This window comes from Cherax quadricarinatus, chromosome 59 (assembly GCF_038502225.1).
Source record: "Cherax quadricarinatus isolate ZL_2023a chromosome 59, ASM3850222v1, whole genome shotgun sequence".
NCBI classification, from domain to species: domain Eukaryota; kingdom Metazoa; phylum Arthropoda; class Malacostraca; order Decapoda; family Parastacidae; genus Cherax; species Cherax quadricarinatus.
Genome location: NC_091350.1, coordinates 12,689,556 through 12,713,288, shown reverse-complemented (window position 1 = coordinate 12,713,288; position 23,733 = coordinate 12,689,556). Strand labels below are relative to the sequence as shown.

At 43.0% G+C, this 23,733-nt stretch overlaps 2 protein-coding genes across 5 annotated transcripts in view; one reads left to right on the top strand and one right to left on the bottom strand.

Annotated features, from left to right (window-relative positions):
- The window catches only part of LOC138854443 (uncharacterized), a 36,605-nt gene that overhangs the window by 12,668 nt on the left and 204 nt on the right, over nt 1-23,733 (bottom strand). The window contains exons 2-4 of the mRNA XM_070097820.1: nt 23,413-23,586; nt 20,080-23,179; nt 19,688-19,929 (exon numbers count right to left, since the gene is read on the bottom strand). Coding sequence (XP_069953921.1) covers nt 19,688-19,929; nt 20,080-23,179; nt 23,413-23,586 — 3,516 coding nt within the window. The remainder of the gene's footprint in view (nt 1-19,687; nt 19,930-20,079; nt 23,180-23,412; nt 23,587-23,733) is intronic.
- LOC138854438 (neuronal acetylcholine receptor subunit alpha-4-like) overlaps nt 13,740-23,733 on the top strand; it is a 467,533-nt gene continuing 457,539 nt past the window's right edge. Inside the window, exon 1 of one of the 4 annotated variants that reach the window (XM_070097734.1) lies at nt 13,740-13,943. The gene's annotated coding sequence lies outside the window, so the exon portion shown is untranslated. The remainder of the gene's footprint in view (nt 13,944-23,733) is intronic. The other 3 variants (XM_070097736.1, XM_070097737.1, XM_070097738.1) reach the window with 3 other exon arrangements.

Genomic DNA, 23,733 nt, shown 5'->3' with positions numbered 1-23,733 from the left:
TTGCATCTTCTTGGACTGCAAGAAGGCCTTTGACACAGTTCCTCACAAGAGATTAGTGCAGAAGCTAGAGCATCAGGCGCATATAACAGGAAGGGCACTGCAATGGATCAGAGAATACCTGACAGGGAGGCAACAACGAGTCATGGTACGAAATGATGTATCACAGTGGGCACCTGTGATGAGCGGGGTCCCACAGGGGTCGGTCCTAGGACCAGTGCTATTTTTGGTATATGTGAACGACATGACGGAAGGGTTAGATTCAGAAGTGTCCCTGTTTGCAGATGATGTGAAGTTAATGAGGAGAATTAAATCTGATGAGGACCAGGCAGGACTTCAAAGAGACCTGGACAGACTGGACACCTGGTCCAGCAAATGGCTTCTCGAATTTAATCCTGCCAAATGCAAAGTCATGAAGATAGGGGAAGGGCACAGAAGACCACAGACAGAGTACAGGCTAGGTGGCCAAAGACTGCAAACCTCACTCAAGGAGAAAGATCTTGGGGTGAGTATAACACCGAGCATGTCTCCGGAAGCACACATCAATCAGATAACTGCTGCAGCATATGGGCGCCTGGCAAACCTGAGAACAGCATTCCGATACCTTAGTAAGGAATCATTCAAGGCACTGTACACCGTGTATGTCAGGCCCATACTGGAGTATGCAGCACCTGTTTGGAACCCGCACTTGATAAAGCACGTCAAGAAACTAGAGAAAGTACAAAGGTTTGCGACAAGGTTAGTTCCAGAGCTAAGGGGAATGTCCTATGAAGAAAGATTAAGGGAAATCGGCCTGACGACACTGGAGGACAGGAGGGTCAGGGGAGACATGATAACGACATATAAAATACTGCGTGGAATAGACAAGGTGGACAAAGACAGGATGTTCCAGGGAGGGGACACAGAAACAAGAGGCCACAATTGGAAGTTGAAGACACAAATGAGTCAGAGAGATAGTAGGAAGTATTTCTTCAGTCATAGAGTTGTAAGGCAGTGGAATAGCCTAGAAAATGACGTAGTGGAGGCAGGAACCATACACAGTTTTAAGACGAGGTTTGATAAAGCTCATGGAGCGGGGAGAGAGAGGGTCTAGTAGCAACCGGTGAAGAGGCAGGGCCAGGAGCTAGGACTCGACCCCTGCAACCACAAATAGGTGAGTACAAATAGGTGAGTACACACACACACACACACACACACACTGTAAGTAAGTGCCGGTAAGTCCCAGGAGGTTGGGGGTCAGGTCACAAGAAGGTGTGGGCAGCCAAGGACCACTGAGACTTACCTTAAATGCACAAGCCACCTACCTTTCAGTACATAATAAACCCACACATAATTCCACACACAACTACACACAAAATTACACACACACACACGCACACACACACACACACACACACACACACACACACATATCCAGACACACATACACTCCCCCCTCACCACAGACATCTCACTACTTCCCCTGATCCCTCCCCTCCCTCGATCACCCTCCCCTCCCTCGATCACCCTCCCCACCCCTCCCCACTCAGCTCCCACATAGCCACAGTTCCTCCACTACTTCCCCCCCCCACACTCTGACATACACACTACTAACCTAACATACAGAATTACATAAGTTTCCCACTCTGAGGCAATCAGGATAAAACAAAAATGGGTTGCCAGAGAGCAACAAGAAAAACCAAGGGACAGGAGGAGGAAAATGCAAAGGAAGATTGGGCAGCAGAGCTCATAAGAAGGGATCATGAATGGGAAAAGAAACTAGAAGAACTTAGCATGAGAATGGAAGAGAGGATAGATATGGAAAGCAGGAAGTGGGAGGTGCATGTCAAAGCAGCAGAAGCTAGGATACAGAGTTTAGAAGAGGAATTGAAAAATCTGAAACAGCCTAAAGAACTAAAGAACATTTTGGGATTGACAACAGAGACTGCTACCTCAGCCACAAATAAGGGGACTGTAGGGAAAGAAGGGGCACAACTGCATGGAGATGCTCTATCAGAGGAGACTGTAGCAAATGAAAGAGCTAAGCTTTATGTGGAGGCCCTAACAGACAACAACAGAGCCCAAGGAAAGCCGAGAAGGGAAAATGACAGGCCACTGAGCCCAAGTACATTAGCCAGTGAAACTGATGAAAGGAAAGCTGCAGTGGAGGAAACCAAATTAAATGAGGGGATACACAGGGATATGCAGTGGGAGAACGAAAGGGTGAGGTCAGTCTTTGTGTATGGGCTCCAGGAAGTCGAAGGGGAAACATATGAAGCAAGAAAACAAGGGGAAAAAAAAGCAATTGAAAGCATCATGAAAGCAATAGGAGAAGACGATATGACCCAGCTGGAAAATTTTCGGAGAATAGGGGGGTTTGTAAAAAAAAGAACCCGGCCAGTGAGAGTGACCTTCAAGGCAGAAGCAACTCGGACCAGGATCCTGCAGGAGAAAGCACGATTAAGGGACATGACGGCATACAGGAAGGTGTATCTCGACCGCGACAGAACACAAGAAGAAAGGAAGAAACTGAGAGAGATGGTACAAAGGCGAAAGGAGGAAAGAGAGGGGATGGAGAAGACAGACAGGAGATCCCAGACCCAGGAAGAAGATCAAATACAGCCTCCCTCACAACTTCCTATAGAAGCCTCCCAACCAGGTCAACCCCAGTGCAACCAAACACTCTAAATCAAAACACCCATGCCACATCCAATGCCCCCACCCACTACATTACAAACTCCACCCCCACAGCAACAACCCATAGTTCCTTACCATGTCTTCCATTTCCACAACCCCAATATACCTCCCAGACCACAGTCTTAGAAAAGAAGTTGAAGGTGTGGTATACAAATGCAGATGGAATAACAAACAAGTATGAGGAGTGGCACGAAAGAATCAAAGAGACATCCCCAGACATAACAGCACTCACAGAAACAAAACTCACCAGAATAATAACAGATTCAATCTTTCCATCCGGATATCAAATCCTCAGGAAAGACAGAGGGAGGAGAGGGGAAGGAGGAGTTGCACTGCTCATTAAAAACCAGTGGGGTTTTGAGAAAATGGAAGGAATGGATGGCATGGGCGAAAGGGACTACTTAGTAGGAACAATCCAGTCTGAGGGACATAAGGTGATAATTGCAGTAATGTACAACCCACCACAGAACTGCAGGAGGCCAAGAGAAGAATACGATGAGAGCAACAGAGCAATGATCGACACACTAGCCGAGGTGGCCAGGAGAGCACACATGGGGGGAGCAAAGTTACTAGTTATGGGTGATTTCAATCACAAGGAGATTGACTGGGAAAACCTGGAGCCCCATGGGGGTCCCGAAACATGGAGAGCCAAGATGATGGATGTGGTACTGGAGAACCTCATGCATCAACATGTTAGAGACACTACCAGAGAGAGAGGAGAGGATGAACCAGCAAGGTTGGACCTTGTATTCACCATGAGTAGTTCGGACATCGAGGGTATCATGTACGAAAGGCCCCTGGGAGCTAGTGATCATGTGGTTCTGTGCTTCGACTACATAGTTGAGCTCCAAGTGGAGAGAGTAGCAGGAATAGACTGGGAAAAACAAACTACAAAAGGGGGAACTACTCAGGCATGAGGAACTTCCTTCAAGACATTCAGTGGGAGAGGGAACTGACAGGAAAACCAGTACAAGAAATGATGGACTATGTAGCAACAAAATGCAAGGAGGCAGAGGAGAGGTTTGTTCCCAAGAGAAACAGAAATAATGGGAAGAACAGAACGAGTCCTTGGTTCACCCAAAGGTGTAGGGAGGCAAAACTAGGTGTACTAGAGAATGGAAAAGGTACAGAAGACAGAGAACTCAGGAAAATAAAGAAATCAGCCGAAGAGCCAGAAACGAATATGCACAGATAAGAAGGGAGGCTCAGAGACAATATGAAAATGACATAGCATCAAAAGTAAAGACTGACCCGAAGCTGTTGTACAGCCACATCAGGAGGAAAACAACAGTCAAGGACCAGGTAATCAGACTGAGGAAGGGTGATGGGGAATTCACAAGAAACGACCGAGAGGTATGTCAGGAGCTCAACACAAGATTTAAAGAGGTATTTACAGTGGAAACCAGTAGGACTCCAAGAAATCAGAACAGGGGGGCACACCAGCAAGTGCTAGATGAGGTACATATAACCAAGGAGGAGGTGAAGAAGCTGCTATGCGAACTTGACACCTCAAAGGCGGTGGGACCAGACAACATCTCTCCATGGGTCCTTAAAGAGGGAGCAGAGATATTGTGTGAGCCATTAACAAAGATCTTCAACACATCATTTGAAACTGGGCAACTCCCTGAGGTATGGAAAATGGCAAATGTAGTCCCAATTTTTAAAAAGGGAGACAGACATGAGGCACTAAACTACAGACCTGTATCACTAACGTGTATAGTATGCAAGGTCATGGAGAAGATCATCAGGAGAGTGGTGGGGCACCTGGAAAGAAACAAGTGTATAATTGACAACCAGCACGGTTTCAGGGAAGGAAAATCCTGTGTCACAAACCTACTAGAGTTTTATGACAAGGTGACAGAAGTAAGACAAGAGAGAGAGGGGTGGATCGACTGCGTATTTTTGGACTGCAAGAAGGCCTTCGACACAGTTCCTCACAAGAGGTTACTGCAAAAGCTAGAGGACCAGGCACACATAACAGGAAAGGCACTGCAATGGATCAGAGAATATCTGACAGGGAGGCAACAACGAGTCATGGTACGCGACGAGGTGTCAGAGTGGGCGCCTGTGACAAGCGGGGTTCCACAGGGGTCAGTCCTAGGACCTGTGCTGTTCTTGGTATACGTGAACGACATAACGGAAGGGATAGACTCAGAAGTGTCCTTGTTTGCAGATGATGTGAAGTTAATGAGAAGAATCAAATCGGACGAGGATCAGGCAGGACTACAAAGAGACCTGGACAGGCTACAAGCCTGGTCCAGCAACTGGCTCCTTGAGTTTAACTCTGCCAAATGCAAAGCCATGAAGATTGGGGAAGGGCAAAGAAGACCGCAGACACAATATAGTTTAGATGGCCAAAGACTGCAAACCTCACTCAAGGAAAAAGATCTGTGGGTGAGTATAACACCGAGCATATCTCCTGAGGCGCACATAAATCAGATAACTGCTGCAGCATACGGGCGCCTGGCAAACCTACGGATAGCGTTCCGATACCTCAGTAAGGAGTCGTTCAAGACACTGTATACCATTTACGTCAGGCCCATACTGGAGTATGCAGCACCAGTTTGGAATCCACACCTAGTCAAGCACGTCAAGAAATTAGAGAAAGTGCAAAGGTTTGCAACAAGACTAGTCCCAGAGCTACGGGGATTGTCCTACGAAGAAAGGTTGAGGGAAATCGGCCTGACGACACTGGAGGCCAGGAGGGTCAGGGGAGACATGATAACGACATATAAAATACTGCGCGGAATAGACAAGGTGGACAAAGACAGGATGTTCCAGAGATGGGACACAGACACAAGAGGTCACAATTGGAAGTTGAAGACTCAGATGAATCAAAGGGATGTTAGGAAGTATTTCTTCAGTCATAGAGTAGTCAAGTCGTGGAATAGTCTAGAAAGTGAAGTAGTGGAGGCGGGAACCATACATAGTTTTAAGGCGAGGTATGATAAAGCTCATGGAGCAGGGAGAGAGAGGACCTAGTAGCAATCAGTGAAGAGGCGGGGCCAGGAGCTGTGACTCGACCCCTGCAACCACAAATAGGTGAGTACAAATAGGTGAGTACACACACACACACACACACACACACACACACACACACACACACACACACACACACATGGTGTAGCTGTATATCCTTGAATAAATTGTGTAAATTTATTCAAGGATAACTCAGTCAAGTTAAACAGTGTGACTTTTTCCTAATGTGGTTCTATTCATCTGTTTTTACTCTTTTGATTACTGGGTTAAGGAAAGAGAAGAGGAGAGTCTTGAGGTTTTCTTTCGCGTTCTCTGATAGCATGTGTAGTAGCTGTCAGAGAATGTAATAAAGTTAGTGAGTGTCCAGGAAATAGGTGTGGTAGAAAGAAAGAGAGAGAGAGAGAGAGAGAGAGAGAGAGAGAGAGAGAGAGAGAGAGAGAGAGAGAGAGAGAGGCACGTGTGTGTGTTATCTCTTGTTTCCTGGAATAGGTTTGCGTGTATGTGTGTGTTAGTTACCATTTGGTCCTAGAAACATGTAGATTAGACACTAGACCTGTTGTATATGCGTGCGTGTGTGTGTACTCATCTAATTGTGGTTGCAGGGGTCGAGACTCAGCTCCTGGCCCCGCCTCTCCACTGAACGCTATTAGGTCCTCTCTCTCCCTGCTCCATGAGCATTATCATACCTCGTCTTAAAGCTATGTATGGTTCCTGCCTCCAGTACATCACTCGCCAGACTGTTCCACTTCCTGACCACTCTATGACTGAAGAAATGCTTCCTAACATCCCTGTGGCTTATCTGAGTTTTCAACTTCCTAGAGTAACCCCTTGTTTCTGTGTCCCCTCTTTGGAACAGCCTGTCTCTGCCCACCTTGTTTATTCCAAGTAGTATTTTGTATGTCGTTATTATGTCTCCCCTAACCCTCCTGTCCTCCAGTGTTGTCAGACTGATCTCCCTTAACCTTTCTTCATAGGACATTCCCCTTAGCTCTGGAACTAACCTTGCCGAAAACCTTCGCACTTTCTCTAATTTCTTAACGTGCTTGACCCGATGCGGGTTCCAAACTGGTGCTGCAGACTCCAGTATGGGCCTGACGTACACAGTGTACAGTGTCTTCAAAGATTCCTTACTAAGATATCGGAACGCTATTCTCAGGTTTGCCAGGCGCCCACATGCTGCAGCAGTTATCTGGTTGATGTGCGCCTCAGATGTGCTCGGTGTTATACTCACGCCAAGATCTTTCTCCTTGAGCGAGGTTTGCAGTCTTTGTCCACCTAGCCTATACTCTGTCTGCGGTCTTCTTTGCCCTTCCCCGATCTTCATGACTTTGCATTTGGCAGGGTTGAATTAGAGAAACCAGTTGCTGGACCAGGTGTCCAGCCTGTCCAAGTGTGTGTGTGTGTGTGTGTGTGTGTGTGTGTGTGTGTGTGTGTGTGTGTGTGTGTGTGTGTGTGTGTGTGTGTGTGTGTGTGTGTGTGTATGTGTGTGTGTGTGTGTGTGTGTGTGTGTGTGTGTGTGTGTGTCTGTGTGTCTGTGTGTGTACACCTAGTTGATGTTGCAGGGGTCGATTCACAGCTCCTGGCCATTGTGTGTGTGTGTGTGTGTGTGTGTGTGTGTACTCACCTATTTGTACTCACCTATTTGTGGTTGCAGGGGGGTGTGTGTGTGTGTGTGTGTGTGTGTGTGTGTACGTACTCACCTAATTGTACTCGCCTAATTGTGGTTGCAGGGGTCGAGACTTAGCTCCTGGCCCCGCCTCTTCACTGATCGCTACTAGGGCCTCTCTCTGCTTCCTGAGCTTTGTCATACCTCGTCTTAAAGCTATGTATGGTTCCTACCTCCACTACTTCACTTGCTAGGCTATTCCACTTCCTGACGACTCTATAACTGAAGAAATACTTCCTAACATCCCTCTGACTCGTCTGAATCTTCAGCTTCCAATTGTGACCCCTTGTTTCTGTGTCCCCTCTCTGGAACAACCAGTCTCTGTCCTTGACCCTCCTGTCCTCCAATGTCGTCAGTCCGATTTCCCTCAACCTTTCCTGGAGTTTACCTCGAGTTTACCTGGAGAGAGTCCCGGGGGTCAACGTCCCCGCGGCTCGGTCTGTGACCAGGCTTCATGGTGGATCAGAGCCTGATCAACCAGACTGTTGCTGCTGGCTGCACGCAATCCAACGTACGAGCCACAGCCCGCCTGGTCAGGTACCGACTTTAGGTGCTTGTCCAGTGCCAGCTTGAAGACTGCCAGGGGTCTGTTGGTAATCCCCCTTATGTATGCTGGGAGGCAGTTGACCAGTCTCAGGCCCCTGACACTTATTGTATTGTCTCTTAACGTGCTAGTGACACCCCTGCTTTTCAATGGGGGGATGTTGCATCGTCTGCCGAGTCTTTCGCTTTCGTTGTGAGTGATTTTCGTGTGCAAGTTCACTACTAGTTCCTCTAGGATTTTCCAGGTGTATATGATCATGTATCTCTCCCGCCTGCGTTCCAGGGAGTACAGGTTCAGGAACTTTAAGCGCTCCCAGTAATTGAGGAGTTTTACCTCCGTTATGCGCGCCGTGAAGGTTCTCTGTACATTTTCTAGGTCAGCAATTTCACCTGCCTTGAAAGGTGCTGTTAGTGTGCAGCAATATTCCAGTCTAGATAGAACAAGCGACCTGAAGAATGTCATCATGGGCTTGGCATCCCTAGTTTTGAAGGTTCTCATTATCCATCCTCTCATTTTTCTAGCAGATGAGATTGATACAATGTTATGGTCCTTAAAGGCGAGATCCTCCGACTTGATCACTCCCAGGTCTTTGTCGTTGGTTTTTCGCTCTATTTTGTGGCCGGAATTTGTTTTGTACTCTGATGAAGTTTTAATTTCCTCATGTTTACCATATCTGAGTAACTGAAATTTCTCATCGTTGAACTTCATATTGTTTTCTGCAGCCCACTAAAAGATTTGGTTGATGTCCGCCTGGAGCCTTGCAGTGTCATCTGCAAAGGAAGACACGGTGCTGTGGCTGACATCCCTATCTGTGTCAGATATGAGGATGAGAAACAAGATGGGAGCGAGTACTGTGCCTTGTGGAACAGAGTTTTTCATCTTAGCCGCCTCAGACTTTACTCTGTTGACTACTGCTCTTTGTGTTCTGTTTGTGAGGAAATTATATATCCATCTACCAACTTTTCCTGTTATTCCTTTAGCACGCATTTTGTGCGCTATTACGCCATGGTCACACTTGTCGAAGGCTTTTGCAAAGTCTGTATATATTACATCTGCATTCTTTTTGTCTTCTAGTGCATCTAGGACCTTGTCGTAGTGATCCAATAGTTGGGACAGACAGGAGCGACCTGTTCTAAACCCATGTTGCCCTGGGTTGTGTAACTGATGGGTTTCTAGATGGGTGGTGATCTTGCTTCTTAGGACCCATTCAAAGATTTTTATGATATGGGATGTTAGTGCTATTGGTCTGTAGTTCTTTGCTGTTGCTTTACTGCCCCCTTTGTGGAGTGGGGCTATGTCTGTTGTTTTTAGTAACTGTGGGACGACCCCCGTGTCCATGCTCCCTCTCCATAGGATGGTAAAAGCACGTGATAGGGGCTTCTTGCAGTTCTTGATGAACACGGAGTTCCATGAGTCTGGCCCTGGAGCAGAGTGCATGGGCATGTCATTTATCGCCTGTTTGAAGTCATTTGGCGTCAGGATAATGCCAGATAAGCTTGTGTTAACCAAATTCTGTGGTCTCTCATAAAAAAATAATTTTGATCTTCGACTCTCAGTCTGGTTAGCGGCTTGCTAAAAACTGAGTCATATTGGGACTTGAGTAGCTCACTCATTTACTTGCTGTCATCTGTGTAGGACCCATCTTGTTTAAGTAGGGGCCCAATACTGGATGTTGTTCTCGACTTTGATTTGGCATAAGAAAAGAAATACTTTTGGTTTCTTTCGATTTCATTTATGGCTTTTAGTTCTTCCCGCGTTTCCTGACTCCTATAAGATCCCTTTAGCTTTAGTTCGATGTTTGCTATTTCTCAGACCAGTGAATCTCTACGTATTGCAGAAATATTGGCCTCTTTTAGCCGCTCTGTTATTCTTTCTTCGTAGGACATACCCCTGAGCTCCGAACTAGCCTTGTTGCAAACCTTTACACTTTCTCTAATTTCTTGACGTGCTTGACCAGGTGTGGGTTCCAAACTGGTGCTGTATACTCCAGTGTGTGTGTGTGTGTGTGTGTGTGTGTGTGTGTACTCACTCACCTAGTTGAGGTTGCAGGGGTCGACTCCTAGCTCCTGGCCCCGCCTCTTCACTGGTCGCTACTAGGTCACTCTCCCTGAACCGTGAGGTTTATCATACCTCTTTATCATACAGAAGCGAATGCCATAGAAGCGAATGCCATATTCGGAGCATTTACAGAAACACATACAAGGGATGTTTTGGACGGAGAGATAAAGATAGAAAATTACAACATGTATAGATGTGATAGAATCAATAGGTCACAGGGAGGAGTAGGAATGTATGTAAAGGATACATTCTGTTACACAGAAGTGCTGAATTCTACGAATGATATAGTAGAAATTCTAGGCATTAAAGTTGAAAATAGGAATTTGGTAATTATCTTAGTATACAAACCACCATCAACAACTGTTGAGGAATTCACAGATCAGTTAAGTAAGATAGATAGCTATCTGGATAGGCTAGAAAATCCTACACCAAATATTTTACTCCTTGGAGATTTTAATCTCCCTCATGTAAAATGGAAGATGGCGCAACGTAATGTTATACCAGAAATATCCCCGGGAAGCACCCTGGCTCAACAGGTACATACCAGGGAACTAATGAGGCTTTGTGAAAAGTACTCTTTAAACCAACAGGTAATTGATCCCACCAGAAATGAAAATACTCTGGATTTGATATTCACAAACAACGAGGAACTGGTCAGAGACATAACAGTTTCCAAAACTATTTACTCTGATCATAACATCATAGAGGTTCAAACTAGTATTAACTCAGGGGCAGGAAACTGCATCGCTAAAGTTAGAGACGGGATGTTCAGTAAGTTTAATTTTAACAACCATAGAATTAACTGGGAAAAAATAAACCAAGAGCTATCAGACATACCCTGGGAATCAGACATGAGCGACCTAAATCCCCACCAGTGCCTAGAGAAGCTGAATACAGAAGCATACAAAGTATGTATGAAACACGTACCATTGAGGAAACCCAGAGGAAGATCAGATATAGAGAGAGAGCGTAGGAGATGGTACAGAAGAAGAAAACAGTTTACTGAACTGCTTAAAAACACAAATATGCTACAACAGAGGAAAGATAGACTTAGCAGAGAGATCACTGAATTAGAGCAAAAACTTAGGATGTCATACCTCACAGAAGAAGTACAAAGGGAACAAAGGGCCATACAGGATATTGCAAGAAACCCAAAATATTTCTATTCCTACGCAAAATCCAAGCTAAGAACTACCTGTAGAATTGGACCACTACTGAGAGGAGACTCGTATACTGACGATGAACAGGAAATGAGTGAAATCCTAAAAGAACAGTATGAGTCGGTGTTCAGCAACCCACTAAATGACAGCAAGGTAGAAAATGCAGAAATATTTTTCACTCCAGAAGAAGGCCGCACAGACCAACTAACTGACATTAGTACAAATCCCATAGATTTCGAAAAAGAAATGGAAAACATGCCCACTCACTCAGCACCTGGACCAGATTCATGGAATGCTCTATTTATAAAGAAGTGCAAAGTACCACTAGCACGAGCCCTCAGTATTCTTTGGAGAAAGAGCTTAGATCTAGGTGAAATACCGGAGGCCTTAAAGAGTGCAGACATAGCTCCTTTGCACAAGGGAGGTAGTAGAGCACTAGCTAAAAATTACAGACCAGTAGCCCTAACCTCTCACATCATAAAAATCTTCGAAAGAGTGATGAGACGGCAGGTTACAAATTTCATGGACCAGCACAACCAACATAACCCGAACCAGCATGGTTTTAGAGCAGGACGATCATGTCTGTCACAGCTGCTGAACCATTATGACAGAATTACGGAGGCACTGGAAGACGACCAAAACGCAGATGTGATTTACACAGATTTCGCAAAGGCGTTTGACAAATACGATCATGGAGTGATAGTGCACAAAATGAAGGCCATGGGCATTACGGGGAAGGTAGGCAGATGGATTTTCGGTTTCCTAACACACAGAACACAAAAAGTAGTAGTGAACAGGGCAAGATCCAGCATCAGCGAGGTCAAAAGCTCAGTGCCCCAAGGCACTGTCCTGGCACCTCTGCTGTTTCTCATCCTCATAGCAGACATAGACAAAAACACCCGGCACACTTTTGTATCATCATTTGCAGATGACACTAAAATAAGCATGAAAGTCAGTACGGTAGAGGACACTGAAAAAGTACAGGAAGACATAAACAGGGTTTTCCAGTGGGCAGTGGAGAACAGCATGACGTTCAATGGTGATAAGTTTCAGCTGCTTAGATATGGAAAGAATGAAGAATTCAAAAGGAGCACTATAAACAAAACTCAAAGAGGGTCACCAAACAGAACGTAAGGAACACGTAAAAGACCTAGGAATAATTATGTCAGCGGACCTTTCTTTTAAAGACCATAACAAGACAAAGATCACGACAGCCAGGAAGATGACTGGGTGGGTATTGAGAACTTTCAAAACAAGGGAAATAATGCCGATGGTGACACTCTTCAAATCGCTAGTGCTCCCTCACTTAGAATATTGCTCAGTGCTGACGGCCCCGTTCAAGGCAGGAGAAATATCTGAGCTGGAACAAATACAGAGATCGTCTACTGCTCACATTGAGGCAGTAAAGCACCTAAACTACTGGGAACGCCTGCAAGTCTTGAACATGTACTCATTGGAGCGGAGGAGAGAGAGGTACATGATAATATATACCTGGAAGGTACTCGAGGGCCTGGTCCCAAATCTGCACACTGCCATAACAACATACTGGAGTGAGAGATATGGGAGGAAGTGTAAAATAAACCCAGTGAGGAGCAGGGGTGCGGTGGGGACAATAAGGGAACACTGTATCAACATCCGGGGTCCCAGACTTTTCAACATCTTACCAGAAGATATCAGAAACACTGCTGGAACAAGTGTTGAAGCCTTCAAGAGGAAACTAGACAAGTATCTTCACCAGGTGCCAGATCAACCAGGCTGTGATGGATATGTGGGGCAGCGGGCCTCCAGCAGCAACAGCCTGGTTGACCAGGCGAGCACCAGACGAGCCTGGCCCATGGCTGGGCTCAGTGAGTAGATATACTCTCGAAATTCTTCAAAGGTATATAAAAGGTATACCACATTGTGTGTGTGTGTGTGTGTGTGTGTGTGTGTGTGTGTGTGTACTCACCTAATTGTACTCACCTAATTGTGGTTGCAGGGGTCGAGACTCACTCCTGGCCCCGCCTCTTCACTGATCGCTACTGGGTACTCTCTCTCTCTGCTTCCTGAGCTTTGTCATACCTCTTCTTAAAACTATGTATGGTTCCTGCCTCCACTACTTCACTTGCTAGGCTATTCCACTTACTGACAACTCTATGACTGAAGAAATACTTCCTAACGTCCCTGTGACTCGTCTGAGTGTGCGTGTGTGCGTGTGTGTGTGTGGTGTTATCCGCTGTTTCCTGGGATAGGTGTGGTATATAGAGAGAAAGGTGTGTGTGTTGTTATCTCTTGTTCCTTGGGTTTCTCTTTCTGTGAGAGGCTGAGGTGGGCAGGTTCACGGTCACTCACTGCTCTTCCGGCGTTCACTGTCATGACAGTATTGTTTACCTCCTGCTGGGTCCACTTTGTCACTGTAGAATTCCCCTGCCCCGTCATTTATTACCATCAAATTTGACTTCTTCAACTTAAAAGAAGTTCAATGTCTTACCCAAAAGTCTGTCAAAGCCGTACTATATAAAGTGAAAATGAGCGATAAATAAAGAATTGCGTTTAGAGTGTAGAATTCTGTGGACGATGGCAAGAGTTGTGTGGAAGCAAGTGTTGCCAGTGAGCGGGTGTGGGATTCTGGGGTGGGCTGGGTGGGCTAGTTGGTGTTGGGTGGGTCGCCGTACCCTGGGAGGGAGGCAGGGCATGGAGGTGGTCAGTATTGTCTTGGTTGTGGTACAGAGAGGTACATCAGTCCTCCACGGAAGCCACATGTGTCCTGTGTTGTGTTTTCCATCGTAATCTTCACTTCCTGATACCAAGTGACAGCTGAGACACACACTTGTCACTGATACTCCATCACTCTACTCTCACCCTGACCCAAGTTTTCACACTGGTAAGTTACATTTGTCCAGAAAATCTAAATTTATATGACATTTGTTTTTTCTTTTGCAATAATGTTAATAATGTGTTTGGTAATGTAGTGGGCGAGGTATAATGGATAATGCTGGACTCTCCCATCATGCTGCAACACTGAGTTTATGTTCTTACCTGGCGGAGGAGGAGGAGGAACAGCGGCAGCAGCAAATGAAAGAGAACTAGGATGTTTGGAGGACTAGGTGGAAGAATGACGAAGAGGATAATTGTTTTTTGGGGGCGAGTCGAATCCTAACTAAATCCTGACCTGTGTGTGTGTGTGTGCGTGTGTGTGTGTGTGTGTGTGTGTGTGTGTGTGTGTGTGTGTGTGTGTGTGTGTGTGTGTGTGTGTGTGTGTGTGTGTGTGTGTGACCAGCAACACTGTTGACCTGGCACTGAACTATAGTCTGCTAGTTCTTCAATTTCTATTTACCTTATTTTAAATTAGGTTAGGTTAACTTAGGTTAGATTACAAAAACATAAAAAAAGAATATTTTACTAGAAATAAACAAATTAAGAACATCACAATACGTCTGGCGACGAGGTGGTAGATCGAGGAAACCCAGGCGACGTTTAAATGTCAGAGTTTAAAACAGGAAGTAATACTACTACTACTACTACTACTACTACTACTAATAATAATAATAATAATAATAATAATAATAATAATAATAATAATAATCTTTATTTCTTCAAGTACATGATATAACTTATACAAAGTATAGCTGACATCAATGATTCCCGGCGAGGGTAGAAACATTAGGATTGTATCCTTACACCTGTTGTCCCTGTTCACCCATCAAAAATGTGGGCACCTGGGTGTTAGTGGACTGGTGTGGGTCGCATCCTGGGACAAAATTGACCTAATTTGTCCGAAATGCTTTGCATAATAAGCGGCTTTCTATATAGTAGTATGTCACTGATGTCAGTTATGGTTTGTATACCTTGTACACGTATTTGTAGTAATAGATATTATTTTTTTATTATTTTTGTATAGAAAGTCGCTTGTTATGCAAAGCATTTCTGGCAAATCAGGTCAATTTTGTCCCAGGATGAGACCCACGCCAGTCGATTAACACCCAGGTACCTATTTTACTTATAGGTGAACAGGGACATCAGGTATCTTAAGGAAACACGTACCAATGTTTCTACCCGTACCGAGGATCGACCCCGGGACCTCAGAATGTAATGCTACGCAATAGAAGGTGCTCCCCCCGTCTTTTACTGCTGTTGAAGCGAGCACTAGATGAGTAAGACACAGCTGCAACACTTTTGGAAACACCTCGCCTGCTCACCAGGGTTATTATACATAATGTATGTAGGAGCGTCGCAACCTGTCATACACACACACGTCTGACTTACCACTCTGCTCTAACATAACAGTACGTTGTACATCATAGTGGCTCACCCACTAGTCTTATTTCCTACTATTTACCCAACACATAACTCAACACATTTCTATCCTTCCCTTATCTAACCTTCGCCCCTCCTAACCATGTCCTATGGGCTTCTTTAGTCGAATACAGGTGATTATAACACTAGAGACAGTAGTAACGATGGAGAGGTAATCTTGAAGTAATTAGTCCCTCAGCCATGAGTACTGAGCCTTGAGTATTACTGTACTGGTGGAGAAACTCGTCACGTTTCCTCCACCAGGACTCTCAGGGTGGGGAAACTTACAACCTTAAGATACATCTGCTCATTGTTCAAGTTATTCCTACCTTTAAGTCAAGTATTCGAGCCTGGTGAGTGGGCGTTGATATAAAGACTTGAAGCTGTCCTCCCCTTTCTTGTGATGAACATGAATATCTCACTGACCCCATGAAAATAATAATAATGAAAATAATAATAATAATAATAATAATAATAACAATAATAATAATAATAATAATAATAGAGCCAGGATTAGCCCTGTATACCAATATTGTGATACCTTACATATCACTAGCTACACAACAATATTAAAGCAAGAAGCATTATCTACAGTATTTCATAATCTACACCTGGAAGATCCTGGAGGGACTGGTCCCTAATCTGCACACACAAATTACTCCCTACGAAAGCAAAAGACTTGGCAGGCGATGCAACATGCCCCCAGTGAAAAGTACGAGCGCCATTAGTACACTAAGAGAAAACAACAAGTGTCCGGGGCTCCAAGACTGTTAAACAGCCTCCCACCAGCCATAAGAAGAATTACCAATAGACCCCTGGTTGTCTTCAAGACGGAGCTGGACAGATACCTAAAGTCAATGCCGGATCAGCCGGGCTGTGGTTCGTACGTTGGACTACGTGCGGCCAGCAGTAACAGCCTCGTTGATCAAGCCCTGATCCACCAGGAGGCCTGGTCATGGACCGAGCCGCGGGGGCGTTGATCGCCGGAATACCCTCCAGGTAGACTCCTGGTAGGTAGACTACATCCCAAAATACGTACTACATTTCTTCAAGTCCTTGGAAATTTAGTTTCAGACTTCAGGTAGGCCAAAGAATGTTAACACACTATCACCACAGCTCTTGTGAAGAACGAATACGGGGCACCTACATAGAAATCTTTTATAGATGCTGCAGTGATGTTGGTAAAGTCCCGGGCTTGCAACTGCAAGGTCGCCAGTTGGCTGCCTTAACGCCTTATGCAATCCGTCGGATTATTGTCCCACTTATGGGAAGCCTTTGATATTGTCTGCCATAAAATGTGACTCGTAAATCTACAGCACTGAGATCAGAAGTCTAACCTATAACTTGCTTAATAGACACTGTTACTGTATGTATCATACACTACCTCGCACACACCATCAAGACACCACTACTGTATGTATCATACACTACCTCGCACACACCATCAAGACACCACTACTGTATGTATCATACACTACCTCGCACACACCATAAAGACATCACTACTGTATGTATCATACACTACCTCGCACACACCATCAACAGACACCACTACTGTATCACACACTACCTCGCGCACCCCATCAACAGACACCACTACTGTATGTATCATACACTACCTCTCCCACAGTATCAACAGACACCACTACTGTATGTATCATACACTACCTCACACACACCATCAACAGACACTGGTGTTCCTCAAGGTAACATTCTGGGTCTTCTCTTATTTGGTAGTCTCGTAGGGGGACCTAAAGTGATTGCCTGATTTTTTTTTTTCCGTTTTTATCTTCCTCCCATTTTTGTGTTTACTTCGCCCATAAACACTTGCGTACGGTAACAAGGACCAAATTCTACGAACACTTGGCATTTGCAGGTGCCCTATGACCAAAGTTATTCAACCCATCATTCTCAACATAGAGTAATGGCTCGGATAACATCAAAAACTTTCGGTGGCGGAGCTTCAATTATCATGGGGAGCGCTAAACCTGCAGGGATTATACATCCCCTGGGGGTGGAGGGGATGGAAGATTTCAGGCTCAGCTCAAGGAACTGGAGCACAGATCCAGTTCTCTACATCAAGAGCCCCTCATCAGGATCAAGGAACCTCCATTTTCGGAGATTTAAACGTTCCAGGAAGATGCCTCCTACTTGGACGACACCAGTGAAAGTCAAGGTGGTAGTTGTAGGTTTGACTATTTTATGTGTAAAATTACGAAATTTTGATTCCAGTTTAATGATGACGATCAAACTATATGTGTCTACCTGTATCGAATGACTAATATTTAATGTGTAATGCATCTTATGGGCAGAATAGTACCCTTTCAATATAGCAATGACACACTTGTGCAACATTTGGGAATCTTTATCGTGGAAACGTTTCGCCAGCCAGTGGCTTCTTCAGTCCAATACAGAGAAGAACGGTGAAAGATAAGGCGTTTGAGGTAATAAGTCCCTCAGCTCAGAGTCAATATCTTCAGTCCATTAATCTTCAGAAAAGTACAGCATATACGCAGAGAAGTAGCTTATATACTGTAGACAAGTTAGTTGAAGTAGCAGGAGGCGGCGGCACCAGAGGAAATATCCACTAGTGTAAGTAGGTTAGGTAAGTGTTGAAGAATTCCCTGTGTCAGTCTCAGGTTGTTGCTGTGTCTGACACAGCATAAACACACAAACACACACACATGCACAACTATGTTTAAATGTGTGTGTGTGTGTATATATATATATATATATATATATATATATATATATATATATATATATATATATATATATATATATATATATATATATATATGTGTGTGTGTGTGCGTACATTTATAATTTTTTTATTTTTTATTTGTTTATTATCACACTGGCCGATTCCCACCAAGGCAGGGTGGCCCGAAAAAGAAAAACTTTCACCATCATTCACTCCATCACTGTCTTGCCAGAAGGGTGCTTTACACTACAGTTTTTAAACTGCAACATTAACACCCCTCCTTCAGAGTGCAGACACTGTACTTCCCATCTCCATATATATATATATATATATATATATATATATATATATATATATATATATATATATATATACCCCCACCCACCACGACCCCCCCGCCCGCGAGCCCGCCCGCCGCCCCGCGCGCCCGCCCGCGCGCCCCGCCCCGCCGCCCCGCGCGCCCTTCGCGCGCCCCGCCCGCCCGCGCGCCCCGCCCCGCCGCGCCTTCTGCTGCGCCTTCTGCAGCGTCGTCCGGATCGCCCCCGCGCCTCGAATTTTTTTCCGATTTTTGTCGAATTTTTTTTTGAATTTCATTTTATTGTGCTCTCCATCTCCTCGGATCAAGTTTTTAAGGTTCCCCCTCTCACTTTCACCCCCACCCCAAAATTTCTCGATATTACCAAGTTTTTGGATTCCCCCCTATGGGGGTTTCGAAAGTCTCCATCTCCTCGGATCAAGTTTTTCGAAATTCTCCAATTCCTCGGATCAAGTTTTTTGGGTACCCCTCCTTTCACCCCCCCCATCCCCAAATTTTCTCGATAATACAAGTTTTGGATACTCCCCCCTCTGGGGGTTTTGAATTTCTCCACTTCCTCGGATCCCCCTCCCACTTTCACCCCCCAACCCCAAAAAATTTCTCGATAATACAAGGTTTTTGGATTCCCCCCTATGGGGTTTTCGAAATTCTCCTCGGATCAAGTTTTTGGAATCCCCCCTCTGGGGGTAAGCATGCTTACTACAGGTCTAAACATCTTACCCTTATTATTTTAAAATGAACTAAAAGTTTCCTCTCATTAAGTTAAATGAACTAAAAGTTTCCTCTCATTAAGTTAAATGAACTAAAAAAGCGTTTACTCGGCGGTCAGTGACGTCACACATACAAGCTAAATCTTGTCGACTTACCCCTATGTCAGTGACGTCACGCGCACACAGGTTGAATCAGGTCGCTCCTATGTCAGTGACGTCACGCGCACAGGCTGAATCATGTCGACCCTATGTCAGTGACGTCAGTATTCCTCTCATTAAGTTAAATGAACTAAAAAGGACCCAGAACACAGGCTGAATCATGTCGAACTTTACCCCTACATATATACATCATAGGGAAAACATTTTCATCATCAGAAAGACACATTTCAGGATAACACTAATACACAATATTTTTTCATTATTTATTATACAAGCAATACATCACTCTATTCTCCTACGTTTAGATGGTGGAATATCAGGGTGTCCATAAGCCAAGGATTCATTAGTATTCAAATGATATCTTTTATCATCAAAGGCTGACAAACCTCTCTTATTAATTTTTACCGTACATATTTCACCTTTTACATTACCTATAGACTTACACGTGAATAATTCTCTATCTACATTTGATAAAACATTCTTATATCTTGCATGTGTTAATAATGGCATAAATTGCGAAGGAATACCCTTGGCTCTGCTGACATTAGTTGATCTTCCAGCAATCTTGACAGAATACATTTTAGCTTTCAGGGCTATCAACTCGCTAATATGGTTATCACACATTTCAGATTTCAATAACCCCAGCTCCCCTTTTCTACTATCATCATATAAGGGATGCTCAGGACTGAAATTTGAAAAATCCATATAACCTAACAATGGTTCACTTTTTAACTCGGTGTACAAATCTTTACATTTCAAGCTAAAAATATACGAGTCAGTATCGGTATAAAGAAGTCTTACATCATCACCATAATGCTGTTTTAAAACTTTATACCAAAAATGATACAATTTCTTTTTAGCTATCTCAAGAATTTGAAAACCGAGATAAAGTGGTTGCTTAACTTCTAATATATCTTTATTAAATGTGCAAATTACTCTATCTTGATTTAAATGTGTGATATTTTTTAACAAAGGATCCTTACTCGCTCTAATAAATGCTTTCTCATTATTGATATATCTATATTTCTCAGCATACTTTGTAATATTCAACAATGATTTCCCATATATGGCGTTATTAGTTAATTTGAAGGCTTTTGACTTGATAGGACATCTTGTAGCTGTTCTCTGTGCAATATTAGTTGATATGAAAGGTTCTAAAAATTTTGTCTGTGTATATTCATATATGGTATGAACCTTTTCCACCTCTAACCCAAGTTCCAGTAATAACTGTAACAATTCTAGACTGATCAAATAGTTTTTCTGAGGTAAATGACTGCCCACTAATTTCCCATTAGATTTGGGGATCTTTCTACCTTCATTTTTCAATATAGATTCACAATAAGGAGATAACATCTCTGCTGATATATTCATATGTGATAATATTAAAGGAAGTTCATCAGTGAGTCTAGCTACCTCGGGGGATATGTGCTTGGTATCACATTCTATCCAATATCCCTTTTGTCCTTCACAGGAAACATTACTTAATCCCACATCGAGGATAGCATTCTTCTCGTCATTGGATAATTTTCTGATACCATTCTGTGGAAGAGCTTCAACCATCGCACTAGCATACAAAGAATTGAAATCTAGATATAGAATATGAGTGCCCATTCCACTCTCAACATCAAAATTAGGGTTAATTAGGGGATTATCTGCTTTAGAATACTGATTAATTGCGCAGGTAAACCCACCTCTGAGATTCCTTTTAATCAAGTCATATAATTCATGGGAATATATCATATCTAATCTTACATTAGTTTTCAATAGGAATGCATCCCAACTGAATGATGGTAAACTTATATAATTACTAACGTCTAACTTATAAATATCCTTGAGTGTTTTACGCCACTCCATGAAGACATCGGCTAACAAACCAACATCTGTCTTGAGATATAACATCAAGTAATCTCCTAAAGTCTTACATTTACCCAACTCAAACACTTTCAATGCATGTTCATAATCTTCTTGGCTGATAGCGCTATTTCTCAAAGAATTAAAAAAATGATCTTTACTCGGTAATTTTGTTTCATCGAGCTTCTTTAAACTATCAATATAATCATAACACAAAATTTGTTTTCCTTTACATAATAAAGGTAAGACATCTCGAGGCACATCTTTCAGAATACTCTCTGTATATTTCAGGGATTTACCTGCCTTGATATGTTGTTCTGCTAACGTGGAAAGAGATCCATTCAATAAAGACAGTGAATCCTGAAACCTAACCTTACCTATCTCTACTTTCAAGAATTTGAATCCTTGTTTCGAATGAATTTCAACGTTATATTTATCAACATTCAATTCCTTTAAAATTATTCCTAAATCATACGACATGTTATGACAAAAAAGCAATAATTTCTCTCTCTTGTCTTTACACTGCATATTACAACGTGCACAATAGGCTCCAATATAATTATTGAAATTTAAAGTATGGTCATGGTGTTTATGTTTGTCCTTGGGGTTTTTGAAGGTGTTACCACATAATTCACAAGTGTTCTGAGAATCATGTCTCATCTTATCCTCCTCTGTCATATGGATTTCATGATACTGTCTTCTAAACTTTATTTTATTCCATTCACCACTAACATTTAAAATGAAATGATTAACAGCATCCTCCCCCTTATAACTCTTTATACACACTATTTCTCCTTTGCGATCAAATATAATATAACAATAGGCAATGGCTTTATGACGAGACTCGATTTTACCTGCCGGGAGAGTTGTGTATAATGCACATTCGAAAACAAATACACCGATATATTCGTTGGAATGCGTATGACTAAAATTTTCAAAGTGTACTGTTGTTCCTTCCGGGGGGAATACGAGAACCTGATTAATTTTACATCCATCTTCGTGGATATCTAACTCTTCCTGTGTATTCAACTTCATCAAACAACTATGACAGTGCTTCTTTACACCTTTTTCTGTCATTATCGTTCTAACATACCCGTCAAAATCTTTGATTAAAACCAAATGTCTTTCATTCAACAATAACGCGCACATAATGTCCTTATATTTCTTATTCCCCTTACGACACATAGCCATAAATGTCCTATCTTGATCCTTTCTTAATTGATAAACATATAATGACACTTTATTTTCCTTCTCTAATATACCTAACTTATCACGCGTAATGGGGAAATCATCTATAGAAGATTTTGCATGATTAAGACAACCTCTCTTAGTATTAACTGCTCTGCGAATATGATACCATGGCATGTTCTTTTTATGACATTGATAGGCGGCAAAAGCACGCAGTACACATAACCCATCATTAATCTCTGGATTAAATACATATTTCTTCCCTCGCAGTTTCTCGGGATATGCCACATATGACCCCACTTCCACTCTGAATTCTACTTTAACATATTCGATACTGAAAGATTCGATTTGATCTATGATCCAGCCAGATCCTTCCTGATCTTGCAACTCTGTCTCGTATCTTTCTAATATCGTTCCCACCCATCGATCAAATACTTCAGAGATTTCCTCTTCACTTACTAACTCAAACGCTAAATTTATCACAAATTGTCCATTTTGATCATCACCCGATATGTTTTGACGTAATGTCCTTATAACTATAATTGGGTGGATTCTGAGCGACATTGCTAGAGGCGATCTATCATACATATCTCGCATCTGTTCTATAAAATAATCCCTATAAACATGTAAATACATTCTTAACTCTCTGTTATAAGATGAAGGAACACTATATTTCCTCACTGTATGTCTACCTCTAAAATTCTGGATATATGTAATAACTTCTGGGCTCTCATCTTCACTATTATGCGTGTCAGACACGTCATGCGAGGTAGTTGCTCTCTCATCATCATTAATGGGGGCAGAAGTACCCGCACCTCCGCATTGTGAGGTACCAACACTAGCACTCTCACCACCAAGCTGGGCAGTTTGATTCACAACACTACCAGGTGTATTTCCTGCAGAGGAAAAAAAGCACATCCAATTCATAACCCAAAAAATATTAAGATTTCAATGAACAGAGGAAAAACAAGCACATCCAATTCATAACCCAAAAAATATTAAGATTTCAATGAACAGAGGAAAAAAGCACATCCAATTCATAACCCAAAATATTAAGATTTCAATGAATAGAACAAAAAATCTTTTCTCGAGTGACTAGCACAACAAAAGATCACAATTGGTTACATACCTGTTTCTATAGCCTTCTTCCATAAAGCATCTACACGTGCCCACTCATTATCCAATTGCAATAACCTTTCATTGCGTTGTACACCGCCTTTCTCGATTACCAACGAACGCTGCTTTCTAATCGATAATCTTCTCTTCACCAATGCTTCCAAGTATTTCGAATATATGCTATCCCCTGTTAAAAATTTCACTTATTAACGCACTAACCCAAATTTCACTCGTATGCTTCAACAAAAATTAACCCAAATTTCACTCGTATGCTTCAACAAAAATTAACCCAAATTTCACTCGTATGCTTCAACAAAAATTAACCCAAATTTCA